Source organism: Charadrius vociferus, unplaced genomic scaffold (genome assembly GCF_000708025.1).
Source record: "Charadrius vociferus isolate BGI_N301 unplaced genomic scaffold, ASM70802v2 scaffold159, whole genome shotgun sequence".
Classification (NCBI taxonomy): Eukaryota; Metazoa; Chordata; class Aves; order Charadriiformes; family Charadriidae; genus Charadrius; species Charadrius vociferus.
Genome location: NW_009649940.1, coordinates 2,563,838 through 2,585,561, shown reverse-complemented (window position 1 = coordinate 2,585,561; position 21,724 = coordinate 2,563,838). Strand labels below are relative to the sequence as shown.

The following is a 21,724-nucleotide window of genomic DNA, read 5'->3' as shown; positions in this document are numbered from 1 at the left end:
TGTGCATTGTACAATTGAAAGTGTCCAAATGAAAACTGAAAAAAAGTATTAAGGTAGTTTGGCGTAAATCATTTGTCCCGAGGGCTCAGTTTCTAACACCCTCCTTTCTCTCTCAACTGATTGTCGTAACTTTGTTGTTTATGTCAGCAACAAAACATTTTCAGGTGTCTAACCAGGCTTTTAGTGTTGCAGGTCAAAATTACAGATGTCTGTAGATTTGACACAGCATTATGCTTACTGCTAGGTAGAGTTTGCCTCCTAGTAGCTTGTTCTACAGGATCTCAAAGAAAATCTTTGAGATTGCTAGAAAAATCTGTAAAACCTGCATAGATTATATGCCAATAAATTAATTTAGCTCGTTCGGTTGCTCACATACCAGTTAGAGTACTTTAGTGTATGCATACATCCCATCATGGTTTAGGATTTATACAAGATCCTTGATTTGATTGGGGTTTTTTTGTTTTATTTAAAAAGTATTTCTAAGTTTCTGTGTCATCAATATTCCTGTCAGTTGCTGAGGTGTGAATGGAAGAGGTTGCCACTTCAGAAGGAGACAGTGGTGATGTATTTAACAATATCATGAAGGATGCATGACTTGCATCCTAAAACTGCCAATTTATCTGGTGGCATTAGAGGTGTATAACTCTCGGCTGTGCATCGTACTCTTCCCTTAGTTACTCATCAGATCAGAGTTAATTTCACATGTGCTTTTTATACCTCAGGTGCACAGCCTCTTCGTTTGCTACAGTCTAATAACTCAAAAGTGCTGTTCTTGAAGATTATGTGGTCAGTTCCTCTATGCAGTACTCTTTGTTTGTAACTTTTCAGAGACTAGTGTTGTAACATATGAGATACAGTGCAGAGAAACTCTTGTAACTGTGTTTGAAAAATAATGATATTTTCTATCATGTTCTGATGCTCAGTGAAGGAGAGGCTCTGTTGAGCTTAGGTGCGAGAGATTGAATATCATTAAAAGGATTAAATTTGACATCCTTTAATAATATTTGTAAATGCTAATGTTGATTTGTGATTAAATCTAGAATATGCTTATTTTAGCATCTCTTTTTCTTTTTTTTTGGAAGCACTGATTTTAGTGACCTAAGAAGACATGCACCCGTATCTTTTGCATTCTCTTTAGTACTGCAGGTCTTTGTCATCTACTTGGTTATTAGGTCATATTTTGATAAGATTAATGATGTCTGTACAGTATTAATCAGAGTAGATGAGAGATACGTCTGTAGTGTTTCATAAGAATATACACATTTGATGCTTTCTGTAGGAAATAGGTTGCTTTAAGAGTATTATTTAAAAGAATTTTTGGTTGGCCAGATGGTCTAGATTGTATTGCATGGATGTTAATTAACCTTTTGCTGACTTAAGTATGCGAGAATTTTAGTACATAAATTCATGCAGTGTCTGTTAAATCAAATAACATTTAGTTTGTTTTTAATCTCAATTGATTTGTCTAAGGGAAGGCTTTGCATTGAAATTAATAATGGCTCTGTACTGCAGTATCTGCTGTGTGTACTCCAGCAGGTTCAAAGCTAACTCCACAACATAGGAGTATTCTTCCTGTTTGGCAGAAGTGTCTGTGAATCTTAATTTTGAAGGTAGATATTATATCTGATCATAGGATGATTTGGGTTGGAAGGGACCTTTAAAGGTCACCTAGTCCAACCCCCCTGCAATGAGCAGGGACATCTTCGACTAGATCAGGTTGCTCAGAGCCCTGTCCAACCTGACCTTGAATGTTTCCAGGGATGGGGGATCTGCCACCCCTCTGGGCAACCTGTGCCAGTGTTTCACCACCCTCATAGTGAAAAATTTCTTCCTATATCTAGTCTGAATCTACCCTCTTTCAGTTTAAAACTATTACCCCTTGTCCTATCACTAAGGCCCTACTAAAAAGTCTGCTCCCATCTTTCCTGTCGGCCCCCTTTAAGTACAGAAAGGCTGCTATAAGGTCTGCTTAGAGCCTTCTCTTCTCCAGGCTGAACAACCCCAACTCTCTCAGCCTGTCTTCCTAGCAGAGGTGCTCCAGCCCTCTGATCGTCTTTGTGGCCTCCTCTGGACTCACTCCAACAGGTCCATGTCCTTCTTGTGTTGGGGGCTCCAGAGTTGGACACAGTACTCCAGGTGGGGTCTCACCAGAGTGGAGTAGAGGGGCAGAACTGCCTCACTTGCCCTGCTGGCCGCGCTGCTTTTGATGCAGCCCAGGATACGGTTGGCTTTCTGGGCTGCGAGCATGCATTGCTGGCTCATGTCCAGCTTCTCATCAGCCAAGACCCCAAGTCCTTCTCCACAGGGCTGCTCTCAATCCCTTCATCCCCCAGCCTGTATTGATACTGGGGAAAAACAAAACTTTCTGGTATTCACTAAAATGCTGTTCATTTTGCCTTCTTTGAAACATGTTATTCTGTGGGATTTCCAAGAAGTGATGATTTGCAAGATGCTGGCACTATTCAAAGGCCCGCAGTTCCCAGTAAATGCCATATTCTAATGTGGGGAAAAAATAAATCTGTAATCATACACCTCCACATCCTTTGATCTTTGGTTTGTGTTCTGATTTAGTGGAACAGAATTTTCGGAGTTAAGACCTATGCCTCCTTACAGTTTACATGAACATTTGGCATGCTGTTGAGATTAAACAGCATCATGGGAATTTCTGATTTACCATTCAGTACTCTGTAAGCACAGCTTTTTAAAGATAATCAGTCTGAACGGTAGATACTGATGAGTAATATTTCTTTCTTTTCTATGGAATAAATTTCAACCCTGAGATATTGCAACATGATTATTGTGCATTCCACAGTTCTATATCTTCAGTTAAAAAAACAAATAGACAAAAACTTTCTTTTTATAGTCTTGCCAAGTTAGCAGAAACTATTTAAAATGAGACTTTACAAAATAACACAGTTCTTAAAACTTACCCTACTGAAGAGGTTGAGAACAGGTAATGATAAAGGAATTTTAATAGGTAAATTTATACCTTTTGCTATCAGCAGCTGTAGTGTCAGAAATAATTGCCAGTATCTCTTGCAGTGTAAGACTGTAAGTCACAGTAAGAAGCCAACAAACAGAAGAGAAAAGGAGGAGAAATCTGATCAAAAAAGCAATAATGGAATCAAGGACAACCCGGAGGCAAAGCCAGATGGTCCAGGAGATAATATTAGCGAAGATGAAGCTCAAACTAATAACCAAAGGAAAAAAGGTCAGTCTGGACACTATGTACAGTGCAGTAAGTCACCATTGATAGAGTGACATTAATTCCAATTGAATGACTTGATGAAACTTTTTATGTTTTGCATTTTCTAGGTGATAACAGGATATATTGCTTTCTGCTAGGAAGCTTAAAACAGGCTTCCTGTCTCAGGTTTTGGAGTGTTCTGTTCAGTCAAACAGGAATTCTGGGGAAAAAGCAGCTCATGTCCTACTGATGGTCCATGGAGCTCTGGCAGTTTCTGGAAAATTTTAGCATGACTGTACAAACCATTACTGTCTCTCACATCTTCATTTCATTAAGTAGATAGTGTTATGTTAATTTAACTTCATATATATGTGCGTGTCACTATATATAGTAACATTTTAATTTTCAAGTTTTACTATTAGCTTATGCTTTGAAGTGATCACTTGGAAACTAAACCAGGTTATTCATTTCCTTTTGATCCAATCTATTACATTAAAAATAAGAAACAAACCCGTATCTCATTTGGTCTTTAGACTTGAGTAGGCTGGAGAAACAGCTGAGAGAGTTTTAAGATACTGCTGCCATCAGCTGGTTTGGTTTTTGGTTTTTTTCTTGCTTCCCTGCTGATGTTTCTTCAGATCCTAAAGACCTTTGTTATTTAGATTGGTTAATCTTCCTATCTATATGTTTAAAAACAAATCCTTTATTGTTTTTAATTTTTTCAGTCTAAGTGGAAATTTAAAGCAAAGCATTCCACAGGTACGACCTATTCCCCTCAGCCCAGTGTGGATAATGCATTTTATGTATTTGCTTATATTTCTTGGCTACAAAGGTATGAAGCCCACAATACCAATGAAGTATAGAACAGAAAATATTATCATTAAATAAATGGTTAGTGGATATTTTAGGCCAGCCTACAACAAAAGACAGCTTTGCTAATGATTTTTGATACACACGAATGAACTTAATTTGAGTATCTCCAGGTAAAAATACAGTACCACAGCTGAATTCTCAGGAAAATTTTTGTGGTTTGTGATTGAAGTCTTTATTTTGGTGGTTAACTTGATGTGTTATTTTTTACCTTTAAGTTTCATATGTAAGTTGTGAAATTATATAGTAATGAATTTAATGTATATATTTTACACTTACGTAGCTATAAATTCTCGGTAATGGAGCATACATCAAAAATTCATTGAATGCAAATGCTTACCTTCCTTTCATATGTTTAAAGCGTAGGTAAGGTTGCCTTTCAGTTTGAGAAATTCCTGTTTACTACATTTATCATTGTTTAGTCATTCATCATGTCTTAAAATTTCAATGTTAAACTTCTTCCAGTTTTTAAACTTTGACATTAACTGTTACTAGTTCTACAAGAAAAAAATCGATAGAATCTTTTCAGGAGCTGAAACCTCACATAGTATTAACTTTTCAAGGTAACAAGCAGAAGTGGGTGCCACTTCACTTGGACGATGTAAGGTCAGACAGTCAAGAAAGACCAGGCTCTCGAACTAGCTCAAGATTTCTGCTGGAAACAAACAAGTTAATACCTCATAACAACAGACGGAATGAGACAAGAAGTAAGTGGGTTTCAATCTCAGGGTCTTTCTGTTTGTGGCAAATAAAGTATAATGCCATGTGAGTAGGCATTAGATTGGCAGTTTGTGTTGGAAACTTGACTTTGCCTATACTAAGTCAAGCCTAGTGTTAATAATTGCCAATAACCAGAAAAAAAAAAATTGTACTGAAGTTTAACAGATTTTAAATCAGAAAGTTTTGTTTAAAAGTTTACTGTCAGATTTTTTTTTTAACCTCCTCACAAATTGATCAGCGTTGTAATGTCTCAATCACTGATTCTGCTGAGTAACTGAGTTTGGAAACAGCCTATCTTTACAGCGTGTGCTGGTGCTCTGCTGGTGAATCAGAGCGGCATATATTTTTCTCTTCATGGCTCCCTACAGAGTCTTGGGCCACAGCTTTACGATGTAGAAAGTTTGGAAATATTCTCATAAGGTGGTTGCTTTGTCCTGCTCGACTGCTATTCCTGCAGCTTCTTGCTACCAGAGCAATTGCTTGTGCACCTACACTTTGAACTCTGCTTTGGCAATTCTACTGATGTTGTTTTTTTCCTTTAAGTTGGATCAATGCCCTCAGTTCCCTGACCTGTTTCTCAGCATGGCCATGCAAAAACTTGTACTAGCACAACAGAGGGAGAAATGCACTGCAGCTGGTACTGCTTCTGGTCCTCAGGTGTTCTGTACAGCTTGTCAGATAGCAGAAATCTTAGGCTGAGTGTAACTCTTTGGTTTATGTATTTGCATTTAAGTTTTAAAATCACAATATACGTTAACAATTTAAATGTTTGCTCATTGTAATAGGTGCTGGATGCTACTGAGATGAGATTTGCTTACAAAGTCATTTTAGGAACATAGATTTAAGAGTTTGATCTGGATGCCTGAGGAGCGGACAGGGGCAGGGGGAATATTTTTACCAGCGTGTCACTTTCTTCAGCAATTATTCCTCAGGATGGACAAATGACCAGAAACGTGTATCATGAGCTCTACCTCAAGGCTCTAGTGATTCAGGACCAGTTTCAGTATGAGAGAACATAAAACATCTCTTGCTCTTCAGGAACATTGGCTGTTTAAATAAAAAACTTGTTTCAGGCTTAAATATAACCCTAGCTCGTGAAGATGTTACGTGTAGGACTTTTGCATGTGTCTGAGCCACGTGTACTCTCAGAGTGCAAAAAGGAAACTGAAATAGGGGGAAATAGTTCAAATAATGCCTATGCATTTGGGATTTCTAAGGTTGAGGGCAGCAAGTGTGAAGGCTAAAGTTCAAATTCCCAGTGGGAGAGACACATCCAGATGATGATATTCATAAATTCAGAGTCTTATTTGACAGAAAATAACGTACAGGAACTTGAATGTACGAGCATGCATATTTTGTTGTAGGGCTCGTTAAAAATAGTTGCTAGTAAAACAAGAACAAAGAATCATCTCTTTAGTCAGTCCTTTGTCAAATTTAGCAACTCTCAATTTGATCAAGTAGGGGCTGTGTCCCCAGGCATTCCTCTGACAAAGAGGTCCCTCAGCATCTGGAAGACTGTCCACTTACAACTTGAAGAAACTTTAAGCAAGGGTGACTGTCTGAAGATGGAAGTGTCTGACGCTGTTAGGAAAAGAGAAAGAAATGGTATGAGAGAGGGCTCCATGTATAAAGTGAAAATTACACCTGTTCTTAAGTTTTGGGGTGAGCGGAGCCAAGGTTCTTTGTGGTCTGGTTTGGACCTGCTTGCTTTCCTTTCTTCTTCTGCTTCTCTCGCTGTCTTTTGCTATGTGCAGACCACATATTTATATGAAAACCTTATGTAGATTCTTAAAGATTTATCTTAGATTTGCATGTGTTATCGAAAGGGGATCCTTAACTTAAAAGCTCAGTTTGGGGCACGACCAGCAGAGAATAAATGATTGCTGTTAAATGGCCAGAGTCAGGGGAACGGTAGGCTGGTGCTTCTGGCAAAAATGGGAGGCTCCAGAGAGCCATTGCTGTGGAAATCCCACCCCCAGCAGGATCATCAAGAGCTAACAACAACTCTTCCTAGCTCTCTCTAGGTACTGGGAGTTGCCCAGGGGAGGAGAGAGTATTATCATGCCTGGAAGGAGAATTGCATGATCGTTCCTTCCCTTCCCAAGCCGATCATAGTTACTGTGATCCCTGAGCTGGCACCAGCGTCCAGTTGCTTCAGAAGCATTTGAGATTGACTGCCAGTCAAGCCCATTCGCTCTTTTTTATTGCTAACAGCTTCTGTGCGACTCACCCTCAGGCATGGCTGGGCAAACCTTTCGGTTTCACCCTTGCAGCTTCAGATCTGACCTTCTGCTTCAGCCGGCATGACTGAGTCAGTGGATCGCCTGGGCACAAGCTGAGAACTCTGTGTTACAAGAGACTTTTTGGCACTGTGGTATTTAATTATGATTGCAAGTATTATGCTTTTTTCCTCTCAAAGATTGGCGTCGTGATAGAGAAAAGAGAGATGATCATGATGAAGTGTGCAGCGTGAGAAGCGAGGGTGGCAATGTTCGAGGATTCTCCAGAGGCAGGGGAAGAGGACGAGGCAGAGGAAGAGGACGAGGCAGAGGAAACCCTAGAAGTATGCAAAGAAGTAGATGCTTAGCAAAAAATTTAAAAACTATGTTTATAATGTTCTTGTTTGCACGTCAAGTAAGAGTTGTCTCAAAAAACGTATCCTGTAACTTAATTATATTAAGTAGCTTGAGTCTTCTTAAAATCAGGTGCTGAAAACCAACAGTAAAATAGCAGTGTGTATCATGCCTTAAAATATTTGTGTGCTGGACTTAATATTTTTCATCATCTTTCTTTTATGTTCTGCTTTATTTTGAAGTGAACTTTGAATATTCAGTTGGTTATCAAGAGCTGTATGGTGAAGGAACTGACCAAGTATTTCAACCCGAGTTTAATGCTAGTGTGATGTATTACTATGGTGATGGAACTGGAGTGCAGATGTATTCTGTGGATGAAGCACTTCTCAAAGAATATATAAAACATCAAATGTAAGTAGATTTTTTTAATGTAGAAATATTTTTAGAGATCTAGTTAAGATAAAATAATCCATTGCAAACAGTGCTTAATCCTTATTATCCATATAAAGATGGAGATGAAGGCATTTCAATTTAACTTTTTGATTTGACCATTAGCAGTGTCAGTTTGAATTTATTCATTAGTGGGGTGGAAAAACTTGAGTGATGGGGAGGAATTTTAAGGAAGCTGTGCTGCATCTTGTGCTGTAGTCTGGCTCTAACTCGTATACCTGCTTTATTTATGGTACATAGCCCTCTTTTTATGTTGTCATGTAATTGAGATATGGATGTCTCTGAGCTTGTGCTTTTGAGTACTGTTGGTCTGTTTGCCTATAAAGCTCTTCTTGGGTGATGTAGCTAGACGTTTCCCTTATTTGCGCTCAATTTCACTTTGAGAAGTCTTGCTAGTTTTATGTTTTCAGAGCGTTTCATCTGAAACATTTAACTGAAAGAGAGTAGTTTTGCAATGATACTTGATTTTTCAATAATCTGAAATGTTTACTTTCTCGTGTACACCATTAGGCAATGAGAAACCATCTGGAAGACTGATTATCACCAGGAGACAAGTCAAAAAGGGCCTGGAAACCACTAGTTCATTTTTAAAGAGACAGTTTCCACCACTGGCAGATATTTCATCTTCTGTACTTGCAACGGCATTTCTCTGCGATGCCTTTGTGGTGGTTTTTGATTGCCCTTGTATTCCATAAAGCAACTTGCTTATTGTATTCTTGCTTCTTTTGTTACAGTTGACGCAAAAAGGAAGAAAAAAGCCTCTTTAAGGGCAGAAAGTATCTGGCATGTGGCTATCAACTTCAAAACTTCTATTGCAGTCTTTTTTGTTACTCTTGCTGCCAGGCCCCTATGAGACCTGACAGTGGACATGTACCCCCATGTCAGGATAATCGGCCTGCACTGTCCTCAGACAAGTGAGGGAGGAGCACAGACACTCCACTGTTGGCCAGATTTCTGGGCATGCAGTGTAGAATCCAGACCTTCTAAGGTAGGACATGGTGATGTCCCCCTCTGCTGAGAAAAATGTCAGTTACAGCATTGGTCACATCTGACTTCTGGTTATATTTGTATTTTATTTTAGCAACAAGAGGTTGGCAGGTGTCAATAGAAGACTTGGCATGGCTGGCTAACCAGAGCCATTGGTTGCTTGTCTGATATGAACTCCTAAGGCAGTTTGATTATGGAGTTTGCTTTCCATGAGAGAGAGGGAGATTCTTGAGCAGGTTTAGAACGTAACTTTGCTAGTTTTATGCTCCTTAAAAAAGAAAAAAAAAAGGTGGTTTTTATCTGTTAACTTCTTTTATCACATTAAAAACGATGGGAAACAAATTTTATTCATCAATTGCAGATTATTAGCTTCTGAATGGGGATAGTTTTGTCTGCCTTTCATAATTTAGTTATAAAATATTAAAGTTATTATGCCAAAGAAGGAAGTATATACAGAATAAAGCTACACAGGACTTAGGTCTTGGAGTTCCTTATAGAGTCCAAGATAAATCAGGATATATTAGAGAAGTGAGATTGGTTTGCAACCTAGTGAATTGATGAATTTTCAAACAGTTTACCTGCTTAATAGGGAAAAATCTTAGAGGCTGTGTCCAACTGAGTTGGTGTGTAATTACAGTAAGAAATACACTGCTGTCGAGCAGTTTATGCTTGTCCCAAGAACCACATTGATGTACAAGAGAGAGTAATGTTTGTGGTACATATGAGAATATCTTTAACATTTTTAATTACAGGCCGAAGTTGTCAGCCTGAAAAGTTTCAGCACTTAGCAGCTCCTCGGTCTACAACATGCAGTAGAATTCTATTTAAAGTCCTCTTTCTTTACAAGATAAAGAAAGAGAGAAAAGTTCAGACATGCATCCAAGTCTGCACCAATTCAAGGATAAGCAAAGGGACTCTGAGGAAAATGAGAAAGAAAAGCTGGAGTGGGGGTGTGTGTTTAGGCTTGTCCCTCTACTTGGAGCAAACTTGTGCGTTGTCTTCATTTATCATTAATGGTCTTTCACATTCCTTTTTCTAGAGTGATGGACATCAAGTGAGGCAGTTTGAGTCAAGTTCAGTCATTGTCCATTTCTGCTTGTGGAATTTTTAACTAGGTGAATCGTTACAAGATTTTACCTTTACTGTATGACTGTAAAGGTAACATTAGTAAAATGTTGATATATGGCTTTTGTGCTTGCTTATCTTCTAGATTGGGAGGGGAGAAGAAATGTAGCAGTTCAGAACAGTAAATAGAATATTCTTGAAAGAAACCTTCTTTTTGTGCACAGTTGCTTCACTGATCAGTTTACTTTTAGCTCTGAGTAAAAGCTTAATTCTCCGAAAGCCTTATTCTCTTCTGTTTGCTCTGATGTAATGGCAGTGTTTTCATTTGTCGTATGTCTTATTGTCCAACTTTGAGACTTTATATTCATTCTGTCTTGGAGCTGAGTGTTACATATAGAGAGCTTTTGCTTTGAATTTCTTTAGCTACCAAAAATTAGAAAAAGAAATGGTATCAAGCTTCTCCTTGGGTCAATGATGGCATCAGAGTCCTCTCCTCTTGGTAACTTTGGCCTTGATCCCAACTTCCGTGGAGACACTTGGCATTTTATATTTTGTTGAAATTAGAATCAACTTTATTTACGTTTGCATGTGGCGCTTTTTTCTCAGCATTTTAACGCTCTCTTGTTTTATTTTTGCACTACCTCTATTTTTGTGTCATAGAGTTTTAATTGCTCTCCATTAACTATTTCGCTACCTACATTTTCCTGAACCTGGTGAGGAGTTGTATTCCTTGGATGTAATATGCAAAATCATGGTTTGATGTGTAAACTCTGTGAAAGGCCTAGATTCTAGTCGTCATGATTCGACTGGGGGGGGGGTGTCCATTCTTTTTTTGTAGGATGTTTTCTTGTTCCCTTGCTTTGTGTGACAGATCATGATTTGAATTCTTTACTTTTTCTGTTCACTAAGTTGACACCCTGATCATTTCACAGACCAGCTTCATTGTTTAAGGAGATTTGTCTTTCTGCTATTTCTTTGTCCCTTGTCTCTCTTGTTCTGTGGTATTGTCAGATTCCTGAAATGGTCGTTGTCCCTCTTCTCTTTACCCACTAAACATCATCTCTTCTTTTAGACTTTACCTTTCTCCATGAGCTGTTGTGCCTTTTGGTAGAGTTTCACGACAAATACAACATCACTATTTTTGTTTTCTCATCTTCCCACAAGCATGCTTGAAGTAATGATTCAGAGTACATGTATGTGCCTCAACACTCAGATAGGATACTTAAACCTTCTAATATACTGGAAACTGGGAAAAGAAAAGATACAGTTCAGGATGAAGGTGCACTGATACTGCTGTGTGGGAAATAACTTATACCCTGACTGTAAGCAGTAGTTGTCCTTCATCTATATGGTGGCTAAGAGAATGTTGTTCCCTTCTGTTCATGTAAGTAATAAGGGAGGGGATGGGTGAAAGAAAAACTGAGCATAGTTTTTCCTTATGCAGTTCATATATGCAAATGTAACAAGGCTTTGATTTGTACCCCTATCTACTGTACTGGATCCTAAGTCTTTCTTAACATGTCGAGCATGCATGCTGTTCTGTAAGTCGTGCTTATAGTGATATACCTGTTGAAAGAATGATTTTGTTGATGACAAAGTATGCTCTGTTTTTAATGGAAGACTTTAACAAGGAATCTCTAAGTTGCTATTTTAGGATTTTCATTAGCCTATAATAGGCTTATATTTGTATATTTCTTTCCACAGTGAGTATTATTTCAGCACAGAAAATTTGGAAAGAGACTTCTTTCTGAGGAGAAAGATGGACCAACAAGGATTTCTGCCTGTTTCGTTGATTGCTAGCTTCCGTCGGATGCAAGCTCTGACTACAAATGCTGCACTTATTTTGGAGGTAAAGTAATTCAGAAGTACATATGTAGAAAGTTGCTTGGTTAATTTTGTACTGCCGTTTGAAGTCAGTGCTATGAAGTTAAAGATTTCTGTTTGCAATGAGAAGGATTTTATAGAGAGGCTATAAATGGCCAAGTTTGTGGGTTTTTTTTCTTTTTTGTATGGTAGTAGATATGTAAAGTTTTTAAAGTTATGATATGCTTATCACACAGGCCCTAAAGGACAGCACAGAAGTTGAAACTGTGGATCAGAGGATAAGAAAAAGGGTTGATCCGGAAAAGTGGCCAATTCCAGGTCCTCCTCCATGCAGTCTGCCACCGACTGACTTTTCTCGGCTCATTAATTGTCCAGAATTCATACCAGGCCAAATTTTTGGCTCGCATGCTGGTAAAGGATTTATTTTATAGGAACATAAGTTTAGGACTGTCTATCTAGCTTAGGAAGTTTGCCTCTTGATACTGATTTCATAATAGAAGTTGTACATTTGGTAACAGTTTATTCAGCTGATATGCCTGTCAGCCTTGCAGTTGCCAAGTCACATGGCTGGCATGGCTCATGTGGAGTGGATAAAAATGTCTCGTATGTGTTACGGCTGTCACCGTTCTCCAGAATATACTATGATCAACTGCAGTCTTTTAGTAGTAGTAGAAGTAGTAATGGTAATCTTACATTAGTCATAAGATCTGCTTCATTTTTGTAGCAGATGAAAGTTAACTCTTTATTTGGTCCATCCTGGTTTGGGATAGGGATCTCATTCACATTATTAATAAGGATGTGGCTTGGTTCGCTGACAGCCCTTGGCAAGAAAATCTTTTACTAAAATGTTGGCTGGAATTAAATGAGAAGAATGAAGACTGAGTTAGGGACCTGTCCGTGAGCTGGAAGATGGTGTTGAGAAAACATGTCCCTAATGATGCTGCTTTTGTTTTCTGAATAACATATAATTTCTCTCCGACTGTTAGAAACTTTCCACGTAAATAAGCTGCTAGAATTGATCTTTTCCTAAAATATTGAGTGAACTGTGATAAGCTGTCTCCTAAAAATGAAAAGAAATTCTGCTTATCAGTGGTATATTTGACCAGGGAGGCAGAAAAATGGTAGCTGTGGTTAAAAGAAAGAGTAGTGAAAAAATTAGAAAAGAACCAAAGAACAACAAAACCAAACCAAAACAACCCCCAACAGGAACTGAACCACTCTTTTCCACTGCTAGAGTCTGCACCAAGTTCTCCCAGAATGGGAAGTCCGCTGAGTCCAAAGGAGAACACCGAAACAAGTAATTTTCAGACAATGCCTAAAGGATTGTCTACAAGTTTGCCTGATTTGGACTCTGAACCTTGGATAGAAGTGAAGAAGAGGCATCGAACATCCACGGTCAAACTAAAGGTAAAATCAAAAACCTTTAAGTTATGTTTAAATAAACAAATGCAAAACCAGCCAACTTTCAGATTGTACTGTAAAACAAGATTTTTCACATCTCAACGTATGTGACGCTTGATAATGCAATACAGTTAGTGTGGGTACTTCTCACTCTACCAGACCTAGAAAAACTAAGTGCATTTAAAATCCCGATCCAAAGCTTACTATAGTGAGAAGGAAATACTGTTTGGTTTTTTTTTTTTTCTCCTGAGGGACAGTTGTGCCTGTTGATTATTGAAAAATTTATTGTAATGTGCATTGAGAATTGTTTTAAAAGCTTGTGGCAGAATTATTTAGAACAGTAATTTACTTACACATCTGAAAGTGGGTGTGTTGTTTCTAATTCCCGTACATCTGTTTAGTGAAAATATTCTATCATGTTCTATTAGTCTCCCATTTGGATAATCACTATCCAATTAAAATATAAAATGCGTTACCTTTTCCAACTTAGGAAAGCGTTCCTGTCCCTGATCAGACATCAGATCAACAGCAGCCGCCCCCACCCGCAGAGGAACAAGAACAAGAAGAACTTGATTTTTTGTTTGATGAAGAGTTGGAACAAATTCGAGGTCGGAAGAATAAATTTACTGACTGGTCAGACAGTGATTCTGATTATGAAATTGATGATCAGGATGTCAACAAGATTTTGATTGTAACACAGACACCACCATATATAAGAAAACATCCTGGTGGAGATCGTACTGGCAACCACGTATGCCGTGCAAAAATTACATCAGAACTTGCTAAAGTTATCAATGATGGCTTATACTATTATGAACAGGATTTGTGGATGGAGCAGATTGAAAATGACACTATGATGAAGGTAACTTTCTTAATTTTTGACCTGAACACCGTGCCTGTTCTAACAGTTCCAAAATTAATTTCAGCCATCTGCTATGTAATTGTAAAGTGCTACACTCTTTTGAAGAAAAGTCACAGTAGTTGAAATAACAGGTATATTGAATTCTTTTTGTTTTGATAATATTGTAAACAGTTGAAAGCAAACCCAGCAAGTTTTGCTTGTCAAAAATTTGACCAAAACCATTAAATTAATATTTTTTTAGAACTATTTTTAACATTTTGGAGATGATTCAAATTTTCCAGTGTTTTCTTGTTCTATGAATAGCTTGTTTCATAACATTTCCAAGCCCCTATCAGAGGGGAAGAAGCCACATTTCTGGGATAAGATAATAAGAGAGGAAGGTAGTATAGTCATTTTAAAGTAGTTTTATATTTTCAGGTTCTGTTTGCCTTATAGCTTGTTAAAATGATATCTCTCTGAGCAAACGAAACTTTGGATTGCACACCTTATTTTATTATAGAAACCCTTTCATTTCCTAGCCTGTACATGGGCCCCTGTCTTTGAGTCTTCCAAAACTTTGCAAGGAGATTGTCAGCTTTGTGATTTTTTTTATTTTTTATTTAATTATTATTTAAAAAAATATACTAAGCAGCTGTAAAATTGCAGATGAGTTGAAGTCCAGCACTGCATAGGCAGAGGTCAACATGGCACGCTACACTCCTGTCACGTACTGCTCTTGGTTTATTAAGAAACCCCTTCTTTTGCGTGAGCAAGCCCAGTGAGCGGCATGTCTATAGGCAATCTCACTGTGTTAGTAGCAGATGTTACGTGTACAGAAATGCAAAGTTACCTAAACACGAAGTGGTGAGGGGAAGGAGCTTTATCTGTGCATAAGGGCAAAGGTGGAGGGTCGGGAAGTAGCTTAGAGGACAAATGAATTGTGTGGGTACAAAAAAAGAGCAGACGAAGATAGAAATGAATGTTGAGAATAAGAGCAAGAAGTAAAGGTAGAATTCAGAATGTGGAGTTTTTATTACAAAGGAAATGACCCAAGAAAACCAGCAAACTGGAAGAGGACAGTGAGAAATAGCACACAGCAAGAGAAAATGTTTTCTTTTTGGTTGTTACGTTCTTTTCAACAAGACTTTTCACACACAGCGTGCACTTGTTCACTTCCCACCCCACCTTCAGCTGAGTAGGGGCATGAGTGATTTGAGATGCTACCACATATCTTGGAAAATCCCGTTCTTTGGCAGTTTAAGCTACCAATAGTAAAAAAATAATATTAAAAGAAACCCCAAACCTGAATGCTTGATTTACAAATACTGGCTTTTCTTTAGATATAGCTTGAGGAAGGGAGCAGGGACTCTTCTGCTCCCCTAAATTGCTAGGACTTTCCTTGGCACGCTTCCTGCAGAAGGATGGTTTTGAGCTTGGCAAGGGGCAGGATCTCAGTCATTTCTATTTCTGATTTGTCTATGAAAATTCACATGTAGGTGGCCTTACCTGCATCCATTTGCCCATTTATTGGCGTAACTGTTTCTTTTAGCAGGTGCAGTGTGAGCTGTGTGAGGTTATATGCAGTGTTCATGGCAACTTTTTTATAATGCATGCTAGGGACTCCTTCCATCTTTGTTAAAAGAGATCTGTGTATAGGTAGTTGTGTGTCAATTCTGGCTTGCTTCTTTACTCTTCTGTGAAATTCACCTGTTTCTTAGGATGATATCCATTATTGTCCTTTGCGTTTACGATTTGCTTTCTTTAATTCAGCAAGAGATTGAGAACTTTAAGAAGCTAAATCTCATTAGTAAAGAAGAATTTGATAATCTTGCACCGGAACCAATTGCTGATCCAACCCAAGAAGTTCCTCCAGGATTACGGAAAGGTAAGTAATACATATTTGTTTTTAGAATCTGTAATACGCAACAAATTTGTAGGTGTGTTAGCTCTTTTTGCTTGCGTAATATTTTAATTTTGGCTCAGTCAGCAGTCCGAAGGGCTTTTCCTTTGCTAATTTTTGAAATTGTCAGCTGTTCATCAGTAGCCTGGTTTCCATTGAATTAGAAGAAGCTGGTACTCGTACTTTTCAGCATATATATGAGCATCAATAGGCAAGTGTTCTATTTCGTTGTCACCACATACCAACAGCAAGTGCTTTTTGTGTAACTTGGCATTTACAATGTATAAAGCAATAGCTGGTGATGGGAAACACTTTCTAGAAACCAATATTTTCATGGGAAACGGGGATAGAATGGAGTGAGATTAGAAAAATTTACTACTTGTATCATAACCTTACTGAGCAGTCACATGTCCAAATCTTATCTTTTGAGGTATTTCTGGTATAGTAGTAGTATTAGCAGTTACTAGGATACGTGCTAATAGCATCTTTCTAGTTGAAGAAAACCAGCTCACTAAACCCACAACCTCACCAAAAAGCAAGAATGTGGTTACGCTTTCACCCAGGTTTATTGTCCATTACTTTCCTAGTATAGATACACAAGAACAAGCAGGTAAGAAAGCAGTGGGTTTAAATTTTCTAGCAAAGACGTGGTTGAAACATTATTTCATAGTTTTGAGCAGTTTGTGCTGCTTCTGCACCAAGTGCTTTTGTTAATTTGGTCATCCTTTGGGGATGACATAGTTCACTTGAAATGAAACAGGCCTTTAAGGTACTAGATACCAGGGGAGCTAAGTTTCTTTTGAACATGGATGTTTTCTCCTTCCTCCCTACAGATTTAGCAGAGGAGCTGGCTTGTAATTTGTCAAGTGTAGAAGTACCTCCAACAGCAGCAATAGCTCGATCGCTGCCAACAGCAGTTCCAGATTCCCCCTGTGTTCACCCTGGCTTCACCCCACGAACACCTCGCACCCCGAGGCTACAGGATCCCAACAAAACACCCAGGTTCTACCCTGTTGTTAAGGAAGCACGATCCCTTGACGTAAAGGTAAACGGAACGACATAATAGGTTTTTTTTAAAAACAGAAAAAGCCTATAAAACTCACGTCTGTGCATACGATATAACAAGCATGAAAAGGCAAAAAAATGATTGCTTGTACTTTTTTATTGTTTATCTTCAAAATATTTATCATATTTATTCTTTTTGATTTTTACAAAATGGTTTCTGAGTTTTCTCTGTAACATTCCTTGCTGAAAAAGTGTGACATCTAAAGGTTTTATTTTTTTACATAAGACTAATCTGTAGGTTATGAAACTGGAGTGTCGTGACTTTATAATGTGTTAGATAGAATACAAAATTTTTAGAGCTTTGTTTTAAGAGGCAGAGAAAGAGTGAAAGGAAATTGGGGAAATAAATACTTCATTTACTTTCTTAGACTCCAAGAAAAAGAAAAACACGACACAGTACAAATCCTCCCTTAGAATGCCACGTTGGTTGGGTGATGGATTCCAGAGACCACAGGCCAAGAACTTCCTCTGTGAGGTAAATTTGTTGTTGTACAAAATCTGTTCCCAGTGTCATTAGTTCTCACTGCTAATGGAGAAATAGGCTGCGATAAAAAACAATTTATAAATACAGCGGAAGCAAGAAAAGAGCCATGAAGAAAGACAAAAACACAGAATACAAATAGAAGGCTATCTGGAAGTAAGCCAGCTAGACGGACTATGGTCAGAGTGTTGTTTGTTGATCCATGATACAGTAGCAGTAATATTACTTGAAGTACTGATGTTCACTTGAGTGATTTTGCCTTTAAGTGGTCATTTAAAATCAGGCATTACAGTAATGTTTAATTACCACCATCCAAAACTGCCTGGGTTTTGGCATACTAGCACGGAATCGGATTTTCTTGAGCCGCACCAGAAAACAGATGACCGGGGCCCCAGGCATGCATTGTAGTGGTCATCAGGTGACTGTACGATTCTGACAGCTCTTGCATGGATCAGGATGGTTGAAAACTGATTTAGAAAAGCACTGTCTATAGGACAGAAATACATTGTTTTGGTTTTTTTCTTCAGCAGTTCCAATGCTTCGCCTTCAGAAGGAGCTCCAATAGCAGGAAGTTACGGGTGTACCCCAAATTCTCTTCCAAAATTTCAGCATCCTTCTCACGAACTGTTAAAGGAAAATGGCTTTACTCAACAGGTGTACCACAAGTATCGTCGAAGGTGTCTAATGGGTAAGCTGCTAAATGCGCTTCCTAAAATTTTAGGTAGAAGTTACCAGGTGTCATTTGATACCAGTTTTCTCCGCATTGTTCCTCATCCTTAATTTTTCTTGGGAAAGGAAAGTAAAATTTATTTGATGCTTCTATTTTATGAACTCTGCTTTCCATTTAACTTTACATTCCCTGACAAAAAAAATTACCCTCAAATTTAAACTTAAATTACTGGAAGATCTTGTGTGTATTACTAATGGAGAAGCACTTGAAAAGATTCTGCTCAAAAGTGACAAATACGGTTTGTTTGTGTTTTTTTTTCCCCCCTTTCTCTTTTCTTCCAGAGAGGAAACGGTTGGGAATTGGCCAGTCCCAAGAAATGAACACACTTTTTCGTTTCTGGTCCTTTTTTCTGAGAGATCACTTTAACAAGAAAATGTATGAAGAATTCAAACAACTGGCTCTAGATGATGCAAAAGAACACTACAGGTATTCATTTTTTCCTGGAATTTAAAAACTGAGGTCTTGCCTTTCATTTTAATGACTGTGAACTTTATGTATATCTGAAGCAAGCATTTTTAGTATTGGTTTTGACTCTTTGTAAATCTTTAAAATAGCAGTTTGAGTAAGTTGTTTTAATACCAAAAATCTGTTTGATAGATATTTGTGCTTTGCCGATAAATAGCTAAATGTGCAGCATTTCCTGACTTGTAATCGGTCCTGAATTCTACAAAATCCTGTAACTTGTTGACCGTAACAGTCAGCTCTATTCTCACCAACACTCAGAAGATTGTTCCTTCCGTAGGTGAAAACATTCTTAACCTTATTTGACTTGTTCAAACTGCTTCTTGCTTTCCAAAAATACCAGAAAAACGGCCACAAAGGAAATTACCACTGCCCCTTTAGCTCTTTGATATTTTTCCCTTCCTTTCACCCAGTTCCCCCCACCTCTATTTCTTTAAGCCAAAGGGACAAGGTAGCCCCATGTTTTGAGTGCCAAGTGAGGAAGTACTGGCTGTGGAAATCCTGATGTTCGGATACGTTGTCTGAGACTGCAGAGTGACAGTCCCTAGGGTGCAAAGGTGGCTTTAATAAGACCTCGTCTCTCTGCTCTGAGCTCTCTTGCTTGCTCTGTAATTATCCAAGGGTAATTATCCAAGGATACATTTACCAGGAGAAACTTCAGAAGGCTGTAAAGGGGGCTGAGGTGGCAGCAGCTGAATGCAGAACAGGAGGAGGTCCCAGCTCTCTAGAGGCTGAGGCAGCTCTGGTGGCGGTGTGGCAGCCAAAGACGGAGCGTGACTGAGTACTGAGCCAGACTCCCTGGTGCTGGGGTGTGCGGGAGCTGGAAGACCTTTGGGTTTTGCACTGATGGTGGGTGAGGCTGACTTTTGGTCTGACGCACTACGGGTTTTTTGTTGAAACCGTTTGTGTACGCAAACATACTGAAAACATGAAAGTGTTTGTCTTCATCTTGTATGTGCGGATAGTGTCTGTAGTTCCCAGGTTGAAACCGTGGGACCAACCTGATTTTCCAAAGGCTGTTTTGATTATTTGTGAAGATGTTTCAGAACAATAGGTGGATTAAAAATTGATGTGAAAAGGAAGTGGTTTTTTATGAGAAGGGTGAAATGAGACTATCCGTTTACTTAAATACAAGGAGGGACTGAAAACTTGCTTCCTTCTGAGGAATAAGGAGCGTATGTATAAGATTTTTGTACCTCTCTGTTCTGTTACAGGTACGGATTGGAATGCTTATTTAGATTTTACAGCTATGGCCTAGAAAAGAAATTCAGGCAAGAAATATTCACGGATTTCCAAGAAGAAACAAAGAGAGACTATGAAGCTGGTAATTATCATAGGCCAGTCTCTGCTCACACCGGGGTAACTTGAGATGGGAGATAATCCCAGTTCCTTGTTAACTAACCCAAGAGCAGCTTTTCTTCACGTTCCTTTTATTTTATAGTTCTCTTAAACATGTAGTTACCAGTGAATAATTTTTTAATTAAATCTGACCTGTCTAAATGGGTAAAATTATCTTTTTCCATTATTAGGTCAGCTATACGGACTGGAAAAATTTTGGGCTTATCTAAAATACTCTCAGCACAAGACTCCAGCCATTGACCCCAAGCTGCAAGAATACCTTAGTAAATTTAAGAGACTGGAGGACTTCAGAGTGGATGTAAGTTTCAATACCTATGGTAAATAAACATTCGGTATATGAATATTTGTACTGCAAGGTAAACTGAGAACAGTACTTCCATTCACAAAATGGCAGCTTTACAAATCCTGGCAATGACTAGAAAACGCATGATTAAAAAAATTAAATTCAAATGAAGAATGCAGTTTCATTCTAAACTTTTTTTATTTTTTTTTTTTTAAACCACAGTATGGTGCTGAGGTGCTGTGGCTAAAATGTAAAAAAGTGTTTATCCATTTTCATTGTGTAATGAAACAAATAGCAAAAAATAGCTTATTTGTCATCTGGTCGGACTAATGACTTTCTATACCGTTTAAGAATTTGGCAAACAAATTAATGCCCAACTGGCATTTCGTAATGAACTGTGACAGGCTTTGTCGTTGCTGAGGCTTCATATGCCGAATTCAATGTATCCTTCCTGTAGAATGCTGAATTCTTAAACTGAGTGCAGTGCTGCTCTGCTCTTCATAACCAGGTTATGGTGCACTACGTTACCATCGTCCTCGAAAATCCTCCATTCCCTGGGAGTTGTGGCAAACGTTTGGGCAGTGACGATTAAGTAATGCTGTAGGACTGTGTAAAGTCCTTAATGTGTCCTGCGCTTGCACTTCTAGCTGAATGGCCAGGAAAGCTTTAGAATATCATCAGAGAGTTGTGAATAACTAAGATGACTAGGCCTAATTATGGAACGCTCTTGTCTTTTTTGATCCTGTAAGTACATGTAAAGGCAAATACGTGGCCTTACAGAAAGACATTGTTGCCAATTTTTATTTTCAGCCTCCTATTAGTGAAGAATCTGGCAGAAAGCGACCGGTTGCTGTAACAGGTGAGGATTCAGGTCATCGCAGACATCAGTCTAATTCTTCTAAAACACTTCTTGCCGCTAAACCCACGGCCGCCTGTCAGTCCCAGGCACTGGGAAACGTCACCAGTGGGAATACTGTGCAAGCATCCATAGGCCATAACAATGCTGCCACAAAATCTATAGAAAGTGATGTACCAGAAAAATAGACTTAAGATGAGCTTGTGCCCTTGAGAATCAACTTTTACATCACTCTTAATTTGGAGACCTTCAAGGCGAGCCAATCTAATACACGATTAAAAACGTATGGGAAGACAAAAGGATTGGATTCTCTTTTTCACGGGATTTAGTTCCAAAACACTTCCCCTAGGAGACTTGCTCTTGGTTTTGGGATCATCGGAAGGATCCTAGGGAAGATTCTTTGGCTTCAGTATTGCTTTCCTCAAGCTTTTGTTTACAAAGAACTGCATTCCTTGCATATGCAAAAAATACTTCGGGGATGCCTTACATTTCAGCTCGTATTTCTTAAAAAGGTATGATATACCCATGTTATTTACTGTGCTTTCTTTGCCCAGGTTTTCCCATTATTTGTATTTTACCAAAGCGCAAAAGATCACGTTATATGTAGAATTTTAAGCGAAAAGGAAGGATCTATGGGATTGGTTTGCTCTTGAATCTAACTACTAAAAAA

The 21,724-nt window shown here is 38.5% G+C and overlaps 1 protein-coding gene across 1 annotated transcript in view; it reads left to right on the top strand.

The window, feature by feature from the left end:
• Nucleotides 1-21,242, top strand: part of LARP1B (La ribonucleoprotein domain family, member 1B) — a 30,655-nt gene extending 9,413 nt beyond the window's left edge. The window contains exons 4-19 of the mRNA XM_009891432.1: nt 3,043-3,211; nt 4,621-4,764; nt 7,197-7,340; nt 7,593-7,761; nt 11,557-11,701; nt 11,913-12,087; nt 12,911-13,083; nt 13,568-13,939; nt 15,689-15,803; nt 16,652-16,863; nt 17,252-17,358; nt 17,892-18,052; nt 18,376-18,520; nt 19,771-19,880; nt 20,086-20,213; nt 21,009-21,242. Coding sequence (XP_009889734.1) covers nt 3,043-3,211; nt 4,621-4,764; nt 7,197-7,340; nt 7,593-7,761; nt 11,557-11,701; nt 11,913-12,087; nt 12,911-13,083; nt 13,568-13,939; nt 15,689-15,803; nt 16,652-16,863; nt 17,252-17,358; nt 17,892-18,052; nt 18,376-18,520; nt 19,771-19,880; nt 20,086-20,213; nt 21,009-21,242 — 2,703 coding nt within the window. The remainder of the gene's footprint in view (nt 1-3,042; nt 3,212-4,620; nt 4,765-7,196; nt 7,341-7,592; nt 7,762-11,556; nt 11,702-11,912; nt 12,088-12,910; nt 13,084-13,567; nt 13,940-15,688; nt 15,804-16,651; nt 16,864-17,251; nt 17,359-17,891; nt 18,053-18,375; nt 18,521-19,770; nt 19,881-20,085; nt 20,214-21,008) is intronic.
• The last annotated feature ends 482 nt before the right edge of the window (nt 21,243-21,724 follow it).